The sequence below is a fragment of the Notechis scutatus genome, chromosome 1 (genome assembly GCF_049901735.1).
Source record: "Notechis scutatus isolate UNSWTSFEM ecotype Mainland chromosome 1, rNotScu1.2, whole genome shotgun sequence".
NCBI classification, from domain to species: domain Eukaryota; kingdom Metazoa; phylum Chordata; class Lepidosauria; order Squamata; family Elapidae; genus Notechis; species Notechis scutatus.
In genome coordinates, this window is record NC_142009.1 from 109738156 (window position 1) to 109757331 (window position 19176).

The 19176-nt window shown below is 36.5% G+C and overlaps 1 protein-coding gene across 1 annotated transcript in view; it reads left to right on the plus strand.

Annotated features, from left to right (window-relative positions):
- The window catches only part of ASCC3 (activating signal cointegrator 1 complex subunit 3), a 238290-nt gene extending 224311 nt beyond the window's left edge, over window positions 1–13979 (plus strand). The window contains exons 38-42 of the mRNA XM_026666607.2: window positions 4701–4852; window positions 6751–6892; window positions 12020–12229; window positions 13004–13179; window positions 13264–13979. Coding sequence (XP_026522392.2) covers window positions 4701–4852; window positions 6751–6892; window positions 12020–12229; window positions 13004–13179; window positions 13264–13411 — 828 coding nt within the window. The 3' untranslated portion in view covers window positions 13412–13979. The remainder of the gene's footprint in view (window positions 1–4700; window positions 4853–6750; window positions 6893–12019; window positions 12230–13003; window positions 13180–13263) is intronic.
- The last annotated feature ends 5197 nt before the right edge of the window (window positions 13980–19176 follow it).

Genomic DNA, 19176 nt, shown 5'->3' on the forward strand with positions numbered 1-19176 from the left:
CTCCACTTAGTTAATGAATGGAAAATGAAGAGTAGATTTCCAAGCAACAAATGGAAGAACTCAGCCCTTCCATTGATTTGTTTTTTACACAAATGTCCCTCTCCTGGATTACACATCAGGATAAAGATGCAAAGAATAAATACGGTGGGTGGGTAAGCATAAAATAGGGAGAGGATTAATTTTATTCAGTTTTAGACATAGTGTGGCACATATGCTAATCTTTGCTGTTCTTGATTCAATATGAATAATCTGCTGTCAGTTTCTGCCAAGCTTTGGAGACACCAGAAGACCTAATAAAAATCTTGGTACTTAGTAGAATGCAGAATTACTTACTCAACTTCCTATATCTTTGTCCCTAAGTCTGCTTCATGGACACAATACAAAAACTGCAGTAGCAAATGACCTATGTTAAGATTTAAGAGCCAACCAGCAATGAAGCTGATGCAACATAGGCTGATGCAATAAGAATGAATCAGCATAGCATAGGTATTTCCCTAAGACTGGGGATGAGTTCTACCCCTTTAAGAAGTGTTTGTATAAGGCAGCAATTAGAGGGTGTGTTTTCTCTCTCCTGGTGTCCGGTATTCATTGCAGAGTTCTCCGTGTAGAGTTGAGAAGATTAATTGCTTGTAAGGTATTTTGCCTAACACATATATTTCTGTATATGCTTGTATATTAAAACACAGATACTGTTAAAAGTCTCTGTGTTTTGCTCCTGGGTTGTCTCATAATAGTAGTCATGCTGCAAACACTCTGACAACCTACATTCCTCATCACATGCTACACTATACTATTGGAAGTATAGCTAAAATGTTGTTTTCAAAACATGTAGAATATCTGTTGGACAGTGTATAAGCCTGAAAACCCTGAAATACAAGCCATTCTAAAATTGGGGCACTTTGCTTGGCTGTTGCTGCTTTGGCTCTCGAGACTATTGGGGTTTTGGAGTTGAAAGTGAATTGAGTGATTCTTTGGGAATTGTGACCAGCAAACAGAATTGTATACCAAATGACCCTCAGTCTATATTGAGTTAGTAATATTTAGAAAGAGAGGAACTATTGATAAAGCTGTCCTGGAGAGTCTGAATTGCTTTGAACTGCTTTGGTTGAGGGTTTCAGCAGCAGAAGTGTTGCTGGGTTGCACAGAGGGTGTGAAATTATCATTTCAATGGAAATTTGGTTAAAGCATTCTGTCCTGGATAGTGCTTGGGTGGACTTTCGACATTTCAGCTTATTTTCTTTTGAGAGCGGGCATCAGAATTTCATTTTTTTAAGGTGTCCAGTGTGTTCACAGAAAAGATGACAATAAAGGTTATCTTATATCATCTCGCCTCAGCTCATCCTACCCTTATCTTATTTATATGGCAGCTGGATGTATTTCTGAACTGTTGAATAACTGCATAATTGAATAGGCTCCTAGAAAAGAATGTACATATAAAACTCAATCATGTCTTAGCAGAGAATTCATCCCACATGAGCCCTGTGATCCATCTGTGGCAGTAAGAAACCTGTTCCATATATATCTGACCCAAAGATGTCAGTCCTGTTGTAGAGAAAAAAAAAAGTCATCTTGCAATATAACTCTAAAGGCCCAAAGACTGCAGGGACTCAATACAAAGTCTGTGGCATATCAGTATGTACTCGGTTACCTTTTTGGTTCACCGACCTCTTCGTTGAGGAATTCAAAAATTACTGCTTCCAACCAGTGAACTTCACTTGTTGTACTTAGAGTGCAACTCATATGCAAGTGAAGAATAGAGTGTCAGCCCCCATCCATCTTGAATCAGATTTGGGGCTGCCACAAGGGAGGATGAGTGACTGTGGGAATGAAGATAAAGTGAGAAGGGAGGATAACCACAACAACATTCTTTCGCCAAAGCTCAAGGCTGAGTCACTGGAGTTTGGAGGGGACGGCGGGAGTTCATAATGCAGGTGGATTGGAGAGTGTGTCTTGACGGTCATTAGTAAGGGGGTTGGGTGTGAGTTTAATTTAGCAGAGGAAACATGGGATTTCACATTCGGGTTTTCCCAGATGTGCCAATATGACTTCTCTAATAAATTCTTACTTGGATGGACTTTGTCTCTGAGTGCTGAATTGAGATGGAGAGTTTGGTTGGAACGCTGACATTTACCCAAATCTGAAACCTGCGTAGGGAAATTGGATTGTTGTTTTGGGGGATTTCAGGAAAACAGGAGGGTATCCCACCATCATTTAATAAAATACATCTTTTTTTCTTTTTTATGACATGCTTTACATTTAAAGGAAATGTTTTAAAACTATGTTGAAGATGGATAAGCAGGTAGATATATTTCAACATTTTTATTTTTCCCCTCGATTCAAATAAAAAAGGATAAGCTATCATTTTTAAACTGAGCCTCTCCCACATAACTGAAACCAGCTTTGTGTACTTTTTTAAACTCTACATTTCTCCAGGATCAGTGTAATTTAATTGAAATAGTGCTGCATGTGTAAACAGCTCCTTTGTTTAAAGAAGATTCCACTGTTTAGTTTGCCTTAAGTAAATGCAGCCTTTTGTTTGTCTGTAAAACATTTGATTAAATGTACGGGCTAATATAGACAGCTAACATTCCTCTAGTGGGCTTTATGAGAAGTTTGAAATACATTCTAGCATCAAACTGCAGACTAAATGCCCCCTTTAAAAACTGAAAAACGAACCACAATCCTAGATTCTTTTATAATTAAAAAAAACATTATCTTTTGAGCATTCTTGGTGTTCTTATAGTTTTGCAATATTTTAATGGTCACTTTTCCAGTCTTGGAAATTTCACTAAGGTCCATCCTTTGCTATTAAAATAGGAATGAGGTGGAATTTGTTGACCTGCATATTTTTAGTAGCATTTGTCAAAATTCATCTTTCACAAACATAAAAAAAATATTGAGGGAGAGGTTAATAATTGCAGGAAGCAGAAACAGAGGAGGAGGAAGAAGAAGAAATCAGATATCTACCTCTACAGTGAAGGACAATGTGTATTTTTTAAAATGGTCTCAAGACTTTCCAAGGGAGACCTAATGGACACGGTTGGTGGGTGCATTCCAGAACATGAGGCCTCCTGTGAAATTAATGCCAACTTATGCATTTAATTATTTAAGTTCTCTTTTTTGTCTTCATGTAAGCTGCACAGAGCAGCTTAAAAAATTATCAACAGAAACAATTAAAATACAAGAACACCTATAACTAAAATTGTCATCATCTCCTCTCCTTATTTGCAAGAAAGGAGGTGTAAGATGTAAGGAATTGGCAGGTGCCATGCAATTAATGACTTAAGAATCTTTGATGGATGATGAAAATGAAGTTGCAAGTTGCCATCTGCTCCCAGGGAGATTCCACAGCTATCAGAGAGATATAGCATTATTGGTTCTTTGGGTGGAATTTCAGATTATAAGGATAGAATGATAACAGAGATAAACATATCACCCAGAACAGAGATTCTAGAGCCTAAGAATAGATTATCATCAGATATAGGCAGTGTACACAAAATAATCTCCCAGAAACTTCACAAATGTCCAGCTCCCATTAGTTAATATTACTCTATAACAAAGGATCTCCATAATGCTAATTCTGTTCTCTCATTTGCATTTAAATGAATTTAGTTTATTTGTATAAAATGACAAGTGTGTATAGAAGCTACTTTCTCACTTATTTCAATATCTTTCATAACCAAGATATAATGTGAAATCACATTATTTTTATTTTTAAAAAGTAAAATATGCACATATTTTTGTGTTTCTATAAAAGACTCATCATAAACTTTGGCCTAATTCAAATATTATCAACAATGGAGTATTCCTGGATTGCAATACAGCCCCTAGGTGGGACTGGTGAGGTGTTTATATCTCATGCCAGTGTAGTTCTTCAGTCCTGGGAATCAGAGATGTTAGAATAGAAAATAACTTCTGGTAGGCCCAACTTAATTCAAGTTTTCCAAAAGTGTAAAGTGTCAATGAAGCCAGAGTGCTGGTAGTTACGTTTGAATCAAGACATAATCTCTTGTTACTTACATTAAATAATAGTTAAGTTTTCAGTGTTGTATGCACTAAATTGTTCTTGAGGAAGCTGTTAGTAGGTACAAAGTTACAGCTCCAAATCCTGAAATAAGTGATAAAATTTTGATTTTCTAACTTGATATAGGAGAATGAAAGAATAGCAGGTTTACCATCAAAAATGCAAGTTTTGTGTTTTGTAAATAATTATAAAGAACCTTATGCCAAAAAAGCTTCTGTGTATAGCTTTCATCCACAAAGTAAATATGGCAGTCAAATTGTAAAAGTTATGGGTGAAACCAGAAGTAATGTTCCTTAAATAAATTATAACGATATAGTAAACAAGCTCTTGTGTTTGTTTCAGGTTGGAATAAAAAAAAGGCCTTATAATTTATTGTAACAAGATAGGCAAGGTGAAGGAACAATGGCTTCTCATAGAAAGGAAATTAGCCATCACAAAAGTTTTCTGCCTTTGCCATTTATTGGTTTGTTTACCTGGTTATTATTTAGATTTGTATGACCTCCTTTGCTGTTATATATGACATACTTTATTTCCATCCATACAGATTTTAATGTGCTCAACATCATATAACCATTCATAATAATAGAGAAACATGCATCCAGAACCGTAAAACATTGAAATTGAAAACAACTTTGCATGTATTTGTATAATTAATATAGTTTTCTTCTTGATTTAGGCAATGCTGGATGTTGCAGCAAATGAGGGCTGGTTGGTGACCGCACTAAATATTACCAATTTGGTACAGATGCTGATTCAGGGACGATGGATCCATGACTCCTCTTTGCTTACTTTACCTAACATAGAATATCACCATCTTCATCTTTTCAGGTATACATTATTTATAAAGCTGATACTTACGATGCAGGTCAATATAGTGTTGCTGTCTGTCACTCTCTTCTTGTTGAAACTTGTGATATAACATTAAGATTATTCATATCTCAGTCACTCACAAACCTTGAAGATTTTGTCTCTTACTGGCTTCTTATCCTTTTCATGCAACTAGAATCTTCCAATAAAGCTGAATAATCAGAGAGTGAAGAGAGACCAAAGGAAATGCCTCTTTGTTTTATCATACTGGTTTTGTACTCCCAAGATATATCAAATGTAGCAATGTCTTCCAAATTAGATATTTTTTAAGAAATTAATCAAACTGAAGTAGAATAAAAGCTATTAGTGGATAGCAATCATAAGAGCTACTCATTACCTAATATGGACACAGATAAGTAATGTCTATGAATAGGTGTGGCTAGAGAATGAGACCAAGAATTGTTTATTATATTCACAATCTGCATATTGGCTTCTCATATAATGTTTATCTTGTTGCCAGATGTGAATCAGGGCGTTCACTTCTCATGAGCTACCTTCATATTTGTATAAACAAACTTCAACTTACACAATGGATCTTCTTTCATGGATCTCCATGGATTCATTTTGAAATGTCCAGTATAGCAAATTTAGAAATATATGCTTATCAAAGTTAAAGGAAATAGAAGTAGAGGAAAATAATATATGAGGAAGATAGACAAGGCTGGGCGTATCATTGGAGTGTCCTTTGAAAAGCTTTGGTTTGTCATCAAGGAGAGGTTGAGTTGGAGACCGTGTGTCCATGAAGTTTCCAGGAATCATGTTTGATTCAGTGGCACTTAACTAATTCCAAGAGAAAGAGAAGACCCTTTAAGATTGGTTTCTATTCTAAGGCAAATAGGCAGCATTGGATCAAACTTTAATTTCCATACAATTTGCTGATTATATACAGCATTAAAACAAATGTTGCTGTCTTCTAATAATTACATGAGCCTATGGAATGCCAAATCTTTCCATCTTTGTACCTACAATAATCCTGCTGCAGTTATGTACAAAAATAAAGTTACTTTACTTGTTTTCAATTGTTTGTCCATCAATCCCAAAAAGAAAGATATCTGGTCTCAATGTTATATTAATCTTTAAAATCCTCTGAATCAGTGTATTATGCATTATCCACAATGGAGGAGGTGAAGATGATGGAATTTTGGCCAAAAAAGACAAAGCCCTTGTGGACTTTTTTGCAGAAAAACAGAAAAAAAATGAATTTCTGACATGATTTTGTGGATTTGACATAACAGAATATAGATAGAAGAGAGCCATGTTGTAATCTAAAAGTAAGAGGTAAACTTATAATTATACTTATAAATTGAGTACACTGTGAAGATCTGAAGCCACTTCTTTTTACCTTTTCTGTTTTTCCTTTTTTCTTTTCTTGCATTTTCAGCTTTGTTTCCAATTTCTTTTTAGTTTTCTCCTTACTTTATATTAGTTTTTCTTTCTTTTAAAAATTGTAGTTAAAATCATACAAAAAATATACAAGTCTATGAAAGAAATCATCATATCATTAATTTTAAATTGTAACTTAAACTAGTAATGTTAATCTACATACCGTTAACCCACACAGTTTAAAACGAGGCAAGTTGCAACCTTGAGCTATGGTACAATTGTCAGTGTGGTTCTTTTAAACATGGAGCAGGCGGCACAGCAGTTTTAGAAACAGTATGCCATTTTAACTTTATTAAATCCAAAAAGTATTATTGTGAAAGGCTAAGACAACCCTGAACTTAAAATAAGTTTTACATTTTTTTTTCTTTTAAAATGTCTTCACGACTTCATATTCTTATCTTTGACATTTTTTTTAAGGAGGGGATGTTCCCTGAACTGCAAAAATCTCAATGATTATAAGTTTTCTATTTTATTAGGAAATGGAGTCAAGGGAAAAGAAAAGGTGCTTACCAGGGGCCTGTTGAATGTCTTCCTGAACTGATGGCTGCCTGTGATGGAAAAGAGAATATTTTTGCTTCTATTGTGGATTGTGATTTGACTTCCGCACACATTACACAGGTAACAATTGTCTATCTGTCCCACTTAATATTCCTAAAGAAATAAAGCTGCATGGTATTAATGCAATAACTGATCATCTTTCTTAGAACTGTAGAACTTAGATTTGTAGTAGCTCAGTTCAGTCTGTTCTACAGCATAAATTTCCTCCTGCCTAACCATTCTTTCTCCCTCCAAACTCTGCATTGCTGGAGCTCAAATTTACTGGTCAAAGCCAGACATAATTGCCTTGGAGCAAAAGTTCACACACACTCACTTGTAGGTGGGTTGCAAAGATACCCATTAACTATTTGTGTATATCGTGCTGTGCAATCGCTGTAAAGTTAAAGAAGTCATTGAGTTGTTCATGCTAATCCAGTACAGCATACTCACTGGGATGCGGGGGTTTCATTTATAGACCCATTATCTGACCAGCTTTCTTTTATTTCATTTTATGCATTAAAAATGTAATGCCATCTATCTTTTAAAAAAACGTATTCTACCATAATTTATTGCCTTTTTTAACAGTTCCTGCCATTTCCCAATATATAATTCATCATTTAAAAAGGATTAAAAATAGCATACAATATTTATGCTCATCAGCAAAGAATCTTTGCTTATAATAGATCTTGAGTTCTTTGCCATTTTAGAGCCACAAAGATACACTACGAGTGGCTGGTGTATTATCCACTTAGTCCACAATTGTCAATACACATGTATGGTTCATCACAAGAAATGAGTTTCATATTGCCATATAATGATACCTGCCTATATAGTGTTTAAACTGCATGCCTTGATTGCTTTTTATACACCAGAAATTCCTGGAAAGTAAGGTGATACAGTGGTCTTGCTGTAGAATTTCTTTAGGAAATCAAATTAATATTCTCCCTTTAAATTCTGAGAAAATGAAACTATGACGAAAATGAAACGTATAGATACATAACATCCCTCACATTGATCATAACAGTGAAAAATATTTAAATAAAAACAAAACCATTATTATCAGAAATTTCAAATGTAATATATGTTGACTTCAGTCCAAGTTATAGATGTGTTGAAAAATTAGAACATTGTTATAATTAGTTCAGGGAAAACTCAGAAGTAAACTAACTTAATTTATTTGCATAAATTGCCGTTCTGTTATCTTTAAAACCAAATGCAAATTGTCTCCATCTGATACGATGATGGTTATTTGGCTCAAAAGTGCTTCAATTTGCGTAGCAATCTGGTGTCGTCTCTGCAGTGAGACGATCTCAGGTAACATACAAATCCTGAATTATTCCAGAAATTAGTATGTTTAAAGCATCAATTTAAGTGCTAATTGCAGTAGTAATGAGAAAAAGCAGTACTACTGTGAGATTTGCATCTACTTCCCCATCAGTATGCCCGGAACAGCGGCTGACTGGCAGAGGATTTGGCTGCTAATTAAATAATTGTATGCATGGTAGTGTTCGCGTCTGATTCAATAGATGAAGATTAATCCTCAGATAAATATGTTTGGCTGGTATTGAAATGTCTTAGCAGTTTCTTCAAAAAAAGCTTTTGTGTATGGGGCGCGTCCATCTCTTTCATGTGTCTTTTTAATATGTCAATAACATAAACTGCTTACACCACACATCTAGATGCATGTAACTGTAAATAAAAATACATTCTGCTACAACATAAAAGAAACCAGTCAAATGTCTTGGCAAGGAAAATGAGCACTAAGGAAACCTTTTATTGTACTTTGCTCTTAAATCTTACTACTCTGCTACATGTGTATACCTGTCACATTCTTTTAAAAGGGAACCTATGGTAGAAATATGTTGCTGGGATTAATTGGGCTTAGTTTTTCATATACTTCTTTCTAAACCTACCACTAATCCAATGAAATAAAATATCTGTGACAATGCAAATCACTTTGTTGATTAGGAATCTAATCAACGTTTCCAATAAGGGCCACATCCACCAGCAAAACAGTCCAAAAGAACAGACTTCTTATCCTTTATGCTGCCTGCCATTGTATACAGTCAAGCAATATGACAATTGGCAGCCTCTGGATCACAGGTGTCAAACTCGTCACGTCATGTTGCCATCATATGATGCTTTGCGACATTTTTCCCATTCGCAGAGCTGGGGTGGGCGTGGCCTGCACATGATGCATCTGGCCCACGGGCTACCAGTTTGACACCCCTGTTCTAGATGTTGGATTTGAGATTGAGTGTTCTACATACATTCACACACCTTTTACTCCCTGACCAGATCTGTATAATACCAAAACAAGAAACAGGCTTACCACCCAAAAGACATGGTTCACTGTATCACTCAGCAAGGGAAAAAAATAGTGAGCTAAGGTGTTGGATTGGCCCCGCAGAAATCTAGGTTCAGAACTGTCCTTAGCCTAAGAAGCTCTATGAAGAAAAGTTGGAGGAGGAAGTGCTGTGCACATCACTTTGAAGTCCTGAAAAGGGTAGATGACATAGAATCTATGAATAAGTGTTTGCATTTGATACTGTCATAATGGTTTTGTAGGTGTCTATAACAATTGAATTCTGTCAATGGTTTTGTAGGTGTCTATAACAAACAAACTTGTCTGAGATTCTGGTTCCTTAAATTGATTGCATTGCATTGCATTGCATTAGCAGCTAAGGGAAACCCATCACTAGTGCTTTACAGAATATTTGAAAGACATGAACTTTTCCCAGATTTCAATAACAAAATATTTATTTAATTTTTTTGTTATAATTTGGAGACTCATTTCATTGTTGAAAGAGACCATTTTACTTTTTTGTTGATATTTAAGTTTCACACCAAGCAATGAATAATTAATTCCTAATTGAGGGGAAAATGAACAGCTAAAAAGTGTATGTGCTACAATAAGTGAGAATTTTCATGTTGTAAGGATGTGATCAGCTCATAGAGATGTCCAGTGTTGAGTTTAAATGGTCTTCTCTGTTGAAGCAGTGCTAAAGTTTTGGGTGAACAAGATTTTTGCAGTTATGCTGAATAATAGATTCAAAGACTAGAAAATCTCTGGTTTATACAAAGCAAGAGAAAAATCCAGTGTCTTTGTTTTTAGAACCAGAGAATCCACCAATGCTCTCTTGTCCACGAAAACTAGGTATAATATGAGACCTGCAATGCTGAGCCATGAACCAGATTACATTCCCCATCTTCAGTCTAATTTCTAAGTTTACAGTCTTACAATAAGTAGCTTAGTTTTTGTATTCTGCTTCCTTTCTGCTTCATTCCTTTTTCTACAATCTAACCCCAGGGTCTGTATCTCTGGGGATGATGGGCAAATGTTGAGTTTTAGAACGTATTCAGGTGCTGACCCAAAATGGCTGCTAGATAACTTGCCTATCCCCAAATACTATGGGAGTACAGAATAAGTTTATCAGAATGCTGCTTTATCTTCTGCTCCTTTTTTCAAATAATTCTCCCAGTCTCTCATACTTAAGTTGGTTCTTTTTAGAACAGGAAGGAGGTCACACTTTTTTTTTACAAAGCTTTGGGCCATAGTCATCCTTCATTTTATTTTCTGAGAAAAGTTTTGGAATACATTTGAATATAAAAGGCTTTTCTTAGAATAGAGGTTATACTGGAGGTTTTTACATTGCTTCCTTAGCTTGCCAGATTCTATATTGCAACTAAAAAGGGGAAGTGGGGCAGGGAAGACCCCTGGGAGGCACTAAGAGAAATGCCAGCAGGCCTGTTGAAATCCAATGAGCCATTTTGGAGGATTCAGGATCTTGTTAGTCTTGTCACTTTTTCTGGGCCAATGACAGCCTAACATTATTGTTACATACTTCAACAACACGGGTCTGTCACCTTGATATCTCAAAATAATTTGTCAATGAAAATATGGGGAAGCTTCTATATACAGTAGCTTCTTTCACTACAAGAATTGGAAGTACAACAAGCAGACTTCTTAAGAATGCCTTCTTAAATGAGAAAATGCATACAAGACTTCAGTACCAGAATTTCAAAATGGAGCCTGGAGGATAACTAGTAACTTGAGGATCAATACGATAGCTATAAAATGTATGACTATTGTTGTTGCCCTGATTGCAGTTTGGAGGGAAATCATTTGCATGATGCTATCCCTTTTTCCTGTTGGTAGTGAAAATAATAAGAGAAAGTCTGACTATATATTCATCTTGCATTCTTTAACTATTCTATTCTCTGAAAACGAAATGAGCGTTAAAGGAAATTGAGCAGCTAAAAAAACGGTCATTTTAACAAAATTTGTTTTGTTATACGTGGTGCAGAGATAGTTGGATCCTTTATGGCAGGGGGTTCAAACTGGCAGCCCACGGGCCGGATGTGTCACGTGCAGGTCATGCCCACCCCAGCTCCATGAAAGAAAAAAAACATCATGTTACATCACGTGATAGCAACATGACGCCACGAGTTTGACACCTATGCTCTATGGAATCTATAAGTATGGAAATTAAATTATCAAATAGCCAATGTTAGAGGTAGTTGGGACTTGGGATGGTAATCCCTAAGCGATGCAGTCATAAAGTTCGTGTCACGTGACTGCATTGCTCAGCAATTGGCACTGTAGCCTGTAGACCAGACAGATTGTTCAACAGGAAAAGTGGAAATCCCAGGCAAGGAGCAGTGAGGCATGGGTACTATGGGCAGGCCTCAGAAGAGTAGACAAACAGGTGAAGGCCATACGTAGGCTCTAGGGAATTTATCATTAATCAGGGTTTCATTCATAGAGTGTGTTGGGGAAAATTAATTTAGAATATAATTATAAATAGAATTCAGTATTTGAAAACATACTTACCTTACCAAAGGTAAGATAATTTCTAAAGAAGTTACTATAAAGTAATCTTTGTAAATCATATATTGTACTCTTGAATAGTTCCATACTTACTTGGATAGAAGTAGCCAAATCACAGAATATTGATTATAATTATTTGAGTTGTTTTGTCAAAGTACTAGACTTTTGTGGAAGTATAAGGAAATCTTACTTATATGTAATTCTCCCAAGGAAGTATTTCTAAATTATCTACATTCCGTTGTCTCTGCTTTTTTCTGTGTAATTTTCATGATCTATCAAGCTCGATCTTTGGAGGGGAGGCTCAATTTCATATGATATTCTAATAAAGTTGGAATAACTGGAAAAGTTTGTCTTCTTGCTCTTTGTTCTTCTCACAGGCTTGGCATTACTTGTCCCACTTGCCAGTTATAGACATTAGTATGATTATTAAAGGTTGTTGGGATGACACAATTCATCAACAGAAGGAAATGATAGTTCCAGTGTTGTCAATGAACATTCGGGATGATAAAAAATGGATGAAATTGCATGCAGATCAAGAATATGTTCTCCAGATTAACTTGCATAGATTGCGTATTGGTTTCACCAAGGTAAGATATTCTAGAGTATCACCTAATACCCATTCTTATTTTTTTCCAATGTACTGTATATTTTAGAGTCACGAAAGTAGACTTTTAGCAAATCAGTTTTATATTGTTATTATTTTGCTGTTATATAACTTTTTTCTATTAACAACTTTAGTTTTTATCAAAAGGTGATAAATTGAGTCCTATTTTACTCTATCTGGTTCCATTCTTTTATACTGTTTTGAAAAAATAGTGTCAAAAATGTACACCATGTGAATAAATCAGTACTTGGATCACTATGTATTTTTTAAAATAATGTTCAGTGTTTAAAAAGAAACAGAAAACAATATACCAAAGCAAATTAGAACAGTAATACATACATACCCACAAATTAATTAGTTATTAAATTAGAATAACAAAACAAACAAAAGGAAAATATAAACCTCTAAAATGATATAATAAATTGACATAAAACAACTAAACCTATCACATATTTATTTAAAAACAATAAATCTAATTATGCATATAAATTATCTATTTTTCTGAAATACTATGAAATCTATGCCGATAGTAACACTATCATTTTTATGAGTAAAAATAATTAGCTTTTTTCAAAAATTGACATTACATACAATATTTCTTCGATTCAGGCTTTAATAACTGAATTAAGAGACCTAGCCTCAGTATCGTTTGTCTATTTGTCATATCAGAAATATGAAGAACAGCCATTTCTGTATTTTATACTTTAATATGGAGAACACATTTATATAAGTCTTAAATTATATTTTTTTTCTTTAGGGCAAACAGGACACAAAAGCAATTGCACCTCGATTCCCTAAAGTCAAGGATGAGGGATGGTTTATGATCCTAGGAGAAGTGGACAAAAAAGAACTGGTGGCTCTGAAAAGAGTAGGCTATGTCAGAAATCAGAATGTGATCTCAGTTGCTTTTTATACCCCAGAAATTCCTGGAAGGTAAGATGGTGTAGCTTTTTAAATTATTATTTTGAAAGAAGAGTTATTTGGATATGAAAACCAATGTCCTTTCCTCTCTTCTAGATATATCTACACATTGTATCTTATGAGTGACAGTTACCTCGGAATTGACCAACAGTATGACATTTTTCTGAACATCTTACCAACTAGCACTTCAGCACAGGTCAACACTGAACTCTCTGATACTTTTAATGACTTGGGCTTGAAATAGTATGCCATATGGACTTTTCCTTTTCTAGCATTTTCACTCGGGGAATAGGGAAGTATGTTTGCCTTAGTGCAATCAGCATCCAGCTTCAACACCAGAAAATTGAAAAAGATTGCTGTATTGATTCTGATGACAGAGTTAGCCTCAGTGGCCTTTTTGACCTGATAAACCAGTTGCATTTTTAAACATTAGTTTTGTAGCCTTGTAAAAGCGGATTGGTTTTTCTATTGATATAAATGCCACCGTTCCTTCCAGACAGATTGTATTTGTCAGGAATAGACATTTTAATTGGCAAGAACTAATTTTTCCATTATTTGTCAGGAAGTCATGATTGCAACCGCTTCTCGAGATCCAAAGATATAATTTGTATAGATATAAAGGAGCTACCTGTACAACTGGAGAAGCCACTACAGTAACTATTACTCCAAAAAAGATGAGCTGATAACATCACAAGATGGTTTCAGCAATGTGGACATGGCCAGTGGATTTCACTCACAGCCATTTGGTACATCTCACAGTTTTCTATGTGAAATATGTATGACATGGAAATAAAGTTCAGCACTTAAGAACATTGTGTGTTTGCAGAGTCAGTGTATATCTTATGAACTCTGATTTTCCAGTAGCGTAAAAAGAATAAAGCTGATATGGGGAGCATTAAAAAAAAATCAAGTATATCTTATTAAGCATTTAAAGGGTTTCTGGCCCACACATGGCATCAAAAGCTTATTTTTGAAAAAAATTAAAACTATTGTAAAAACACTAAAAAAGAAATGTCCAAAGTGATTAATTAAATCCTGCAATAAATACAAAATGTTAGAGAATAAATTGCAATGCAATTCTTGCAATACGCACAAATTGGTACACATAGGTATGTGGAATTCTATATGTAGATCTTGGAATATTTGTCTAATAGATATTTTTAGAGGGAAATAATTTATTGTTAGAACAAAGTAACTCTTCAGTAGTGGTAAGGCTTTTAGTAGTAAAAACTGGTTATTCTACTTTAGTGAATTTTTGGGAGGCCTGAATAAAAGCCAAATGCAGTTCAGACTCTTCTCTGAATTACCACCTAATTAGTAGCAGTGGCAAGCAGCTAATTTTATAATTAAAGTAATATACATAACATAGTACATAGCATTGTTTTCTGACTTTTAACAGAAGATTCCTCATTCTTTCCTGTGTATGGTGGTTTGACATTGAAATGAGACACAGGGAACTGTCTCTGAGAAAAATGCCAACCCTGAGAGAACTCAGGTAGCAGTATTTATTGAGAAAAAACACAAGCAAAATATACAGTATGCATATTCAGAAAACAATGACCTCAACAGGAGATTACTTCACCAGCATGAGAACACACAATCTTGGAAAGTCCCAGATGTTACCTTGCTAGGGTGAGATCATACAGCCACGGAAAGTCTCATGGGAAAGTTTGGAAAGTCCCATGAGAAAGCACAACTGTGTATCTTGTACCTTGAACTTTCACCCATTTTCCTATTCCTTCTAAACTGGCAGAATCAAAACAGAATGAGGCACTCTGAGCAAAGATACTCCTACCCCCACCAAGAATGCCCACATCTTCCTAGACTTACTGCTAGTTATACAAAGGCCTTACAGAAAATGATAAAATGATCAATAGGTTATATTACCACATTCCCTCCTTTTTTATTTATTCAAAGATAGGGGTGTTTTAGTGGCATAGTACACAGTTCCCTCATGACCTGATCCCTCACGCCGGAAGACTGAGGTACACATTTGTAATAGATTAGGAATACATTGAATAAAACAACATAATAAGATACATATAGCAATAATAATAACAACCCCTTGCAATAAGGAGCGAAACCATGATCCATCAGGAAGCCAGGACCACAGACTGTCCCAGAATGAGGCATTAAACCCATCAGCTCCAGATTGATGCTGAGCAATGCGATCTTCCATGTCCTGAACAGTTTTTGTAATGTTTGGCTCATAATTATGTATAAAAACACAACAATGTGAATGAATTAAAGCACAAACTCCTCCTTGAGCAGCTAACATAATATCTAAAGCATATCGATTTTGCAAAGTAACTGTACGAATTTCAGACATTTCTACATTAATCATCTTAATATTCTTTATAGTATCATTAAACATAGCAACAGTAAAATTATTTAAAATATGAATATCCCTATAGTTCATAGCAATTCCCAAAGGCGGGATAAGACCTCGAGAAATTTGTGTCCATAGATTACCTCCCATGGTTAGACCTGATTCCAGCTCACGCTTGTTGCGGATTCTGCCTTCCGGCAACTGATCCAGTTTATAAATTACAGGTATTACATACCCCAATGTGCATATCCCAGACCAATTCCGGGAACCTCCCGATACCCATACTCCCCACATAGGAACCACACATCATTCCCCATAGCCCAAGGCTCCCCGGGCTACCTCAGAACCATTCTTCATCTTCTCAAGATATTGACACATATAGCACTGAGGAGAATTGAACTGAGGAGACAGGTATAGTTCTGCACACTGCTATTATAACAGATGGTTGGCATTTGAAAAGTGACATTACACCTGGACCAATTCCCTAGGAAAGTTCCTCCAAAGTCATTTCGGGTGAAGCATACATACGCCCTTCCCTTTAAAGACACCTTGACCTTAGCCGTCACATTCCGATTATAATGTGTGCATTTTTTCTTTTTGAACATCTGGAATTGCTCTGTTGTAGCACAAGACAACTGTTTTCTCCAGGTTGCATTCTTTATTAAATCTTTTTCCTCAAAAGGCACTCCATGCAATGTTAGTCCTTCTCCCACTCTCCCAGGAAGGTGCATACACAACCAACAATTGGTGATGTTCAAGTTTTTGGCAGTTGTGCGCAAATCTTTAATGTAATTATTATCGGTCCACAAATCATCGCCCAAATCTCCGGCACGCTGAACATGCTGTCGCTGCTCTCTCCGCACCCGAGCAGCCCAGGACAGATTAGGCAGAATCAACAGGATCAGGAACCACAGATACGCCATCCTGCTGTTCGAAACTTCCTTCACAGGTGCCTGCGAATGATCAGGCCGAACACACCGACCAGGAACCCAACGAATTTGACCAAGATGTTCAACTGCTGCATAACCACGTCCCCATGTTATCAGCTCAGCAGGAACCCATGCCGGATCTGGAAGGAACCGCACCAACACCCGAGGTCTCACCGCATCTGTAGAAGGAGAAGAAAAATGCCTGCTGGCGCTGCTGCAGGGGGTTACCAGACAAATTTAAAAAATTTAAAGTATACAAAGCTAGATTTAATTGATCTTGAATCGCCGGAAGCCCCAGGAGCTTCCCTCCTTTTTATTTAATTTAGTCAACATGGTCTTGAGCATGGCATGTGAGCAACAAAACACACATTCACACATTGCTCCAAACATCCTTGTAACAGCAAAAGCAATCTTAAAATATCAGGTGATATTCCAGGAGACAAATAAGAACCTGCTACAAAGGGTAACAAATTATACACATACAATGAATCCACTATTAAATTAAAATCCTGATTGTGAAAATTTTGAAAAGCCAAAACTACAGCAGCAAGTTCTGCCTGCTGGGCAGACTTCTGCTCTGATGTCACTTTTGTATGCCAAATTCCAGATGTATCTTTCCACACACAAGCACCATAAACTTTCCCTCCATCAGTAAAAACTGTAGGAGCATCTGATATGCCCAATGGTATCCTTTCTTACATTTCGGGCACACTGATTTAGGACGAACACCCTGTCCCATTGATCTCTTATTCTGCTGACTTTGACCTCCTCCAGGAGCCCGACATTGCGCTTTAAAATGTCCAGGCTTCCCACAATTGAAACAATTCCCCTTTTGAGCATGTCCTGTTTGTAAAGCCAGAGCTAAAGTTTCCATGTTAAAAGACTGACTCCCAACCTTCCTACATGCATTAATCAAATCTGCGATTTCTCGCTCCCCACTTGCTACCAGCGGATTTAAAATCTTTTTGCAATCTGTGTTAGCTTGTTCTACTGCTAACTTAAAAGCAACTCTTTCTGGGCGAATTGATTATCAATTTGTCTTTCAATAGCCAATTTCAGTCTGCTAATGAAATTTTCATAGGGTTCATTGTTCCCTTGTTTGATGTTAGTAAAGGTCTTCTCACCACCTTCGCCGTCAGGAGAGACCCTATGGCTTGAAAAATTATTTGTGGGAGAAGAATGAACCCTTCCTCAGGCATACCATCTCTCTGTTGTTCCACTGTTGTAAAATTACCAGCTCCGTAAAGCTGATCTGGGGTAACATTTGCTGTTCCCCTCTGGACTGCCAGCTGTCTCCATTTCTGATCTAACACCAAATATTGAGCTGGAGTTAAAATCATATTCAACAGAGCTTTCCAGTCAGCCGGAATCATTTTATTTCCATAACCAACTGCTTCTAACAATGCCTGAGTATATGGCGTTCTAACACCATATTCTTTTGCTGCTTGCTTAACTTCCCTCAAAATTCTGAGCTGTAAAGGCTTCCACTCCCGCCCGGATTTAATGCAGCATCCATGACAATTTCCACTGGATTAAGTTGAACTTCTACTCCAAACTCCACCAAATCATCTCCTGATAATTCCCCTCTATTCTTTGCTTCCTGAATAGCTGCAGTAACTGCATCCACCTGAACCCTTAAAGGTAAACTCTTATCTTCTGACAAAGTATTTCTAGCGCTAGACAGTTCCCCAGATTTATCTGGAGGTGCCGTCGGCGGCAACAAACGATACCGCATGGTAAAGCGGCAAACCTTCTTCGGGGGTGCTAGGAGCGGTTGTTCATAAGTAGCTAACGCATCCATAATCACTCTCCAGGTTAACAAAATTGAAGAAGGGGCACGAGGTTCCTCGTGCAAAAATTTCCCTATCTTTTTCCAGGACTCTACTTTAATACTACCTCCCTCTGGATATGACTTAATATTTTTCCAAACATACTGTAGTAAGTCCTCAATTTCTTTCTTTCCTACAGCACAACCCCTACTGCCAATTCCAAACCCAAAACTATTCCCAATGATCCCTCTCAATTCCCTGATGTGCTCTTTCTGAGCCTTCGAGAGATCTCCCCCATACTCACGAAAGAATCTATCTTCGTCCAGCGAAGAAGATGAGGGCCCAGTCGGTCGTCGCGACGATGAGTATAGGATGCGGGAAACGTATAGCCTTCAAGCTATCACGTCGGGTCACCATTTATGGTGGTTTGACATTGAAATGAGACACAGGGAACTGTCTCTGAGAAAAATGCCAACCCTGAGAGAACTCAGGTAGCAGTATTTATTGAGAAAAAACACAAGCAAAATATACAGTATGCATATTCAGAAAACAATGACCTCAACAGGAGATTACTTCACCAGCATGAGAACACACAATCTTGGAAAGTCCCAGATGTTACCTTGCTAGGGTGAGATCATACAGCCACGGAAAGTCTCATGGGAAAGTTTGGAAAGTCCCATGAGAAAGCACAACTGTGTATCTTGTACCTTGAACTTTCACCCATTTTCCTATTCCTTCTAAACTGGCAGAATCAAAACAGAATGAGGCACTCTGAGCAAAGATACTCCTACCCCCACCAAGAATGCCCACATCTTCCTAGACTTACTGCTAGTTATACAAAGGCCTTACAGAAAATGATAAAATGATCAATAGGTTATATTACCACACTGTGTTACTGCATATCCTTTGACATTATTTTTATAGTAATCAGAAAATAAATATTTTGTTCCAAGTTTCCAGTTGTAAGAAATTATTCAAAACA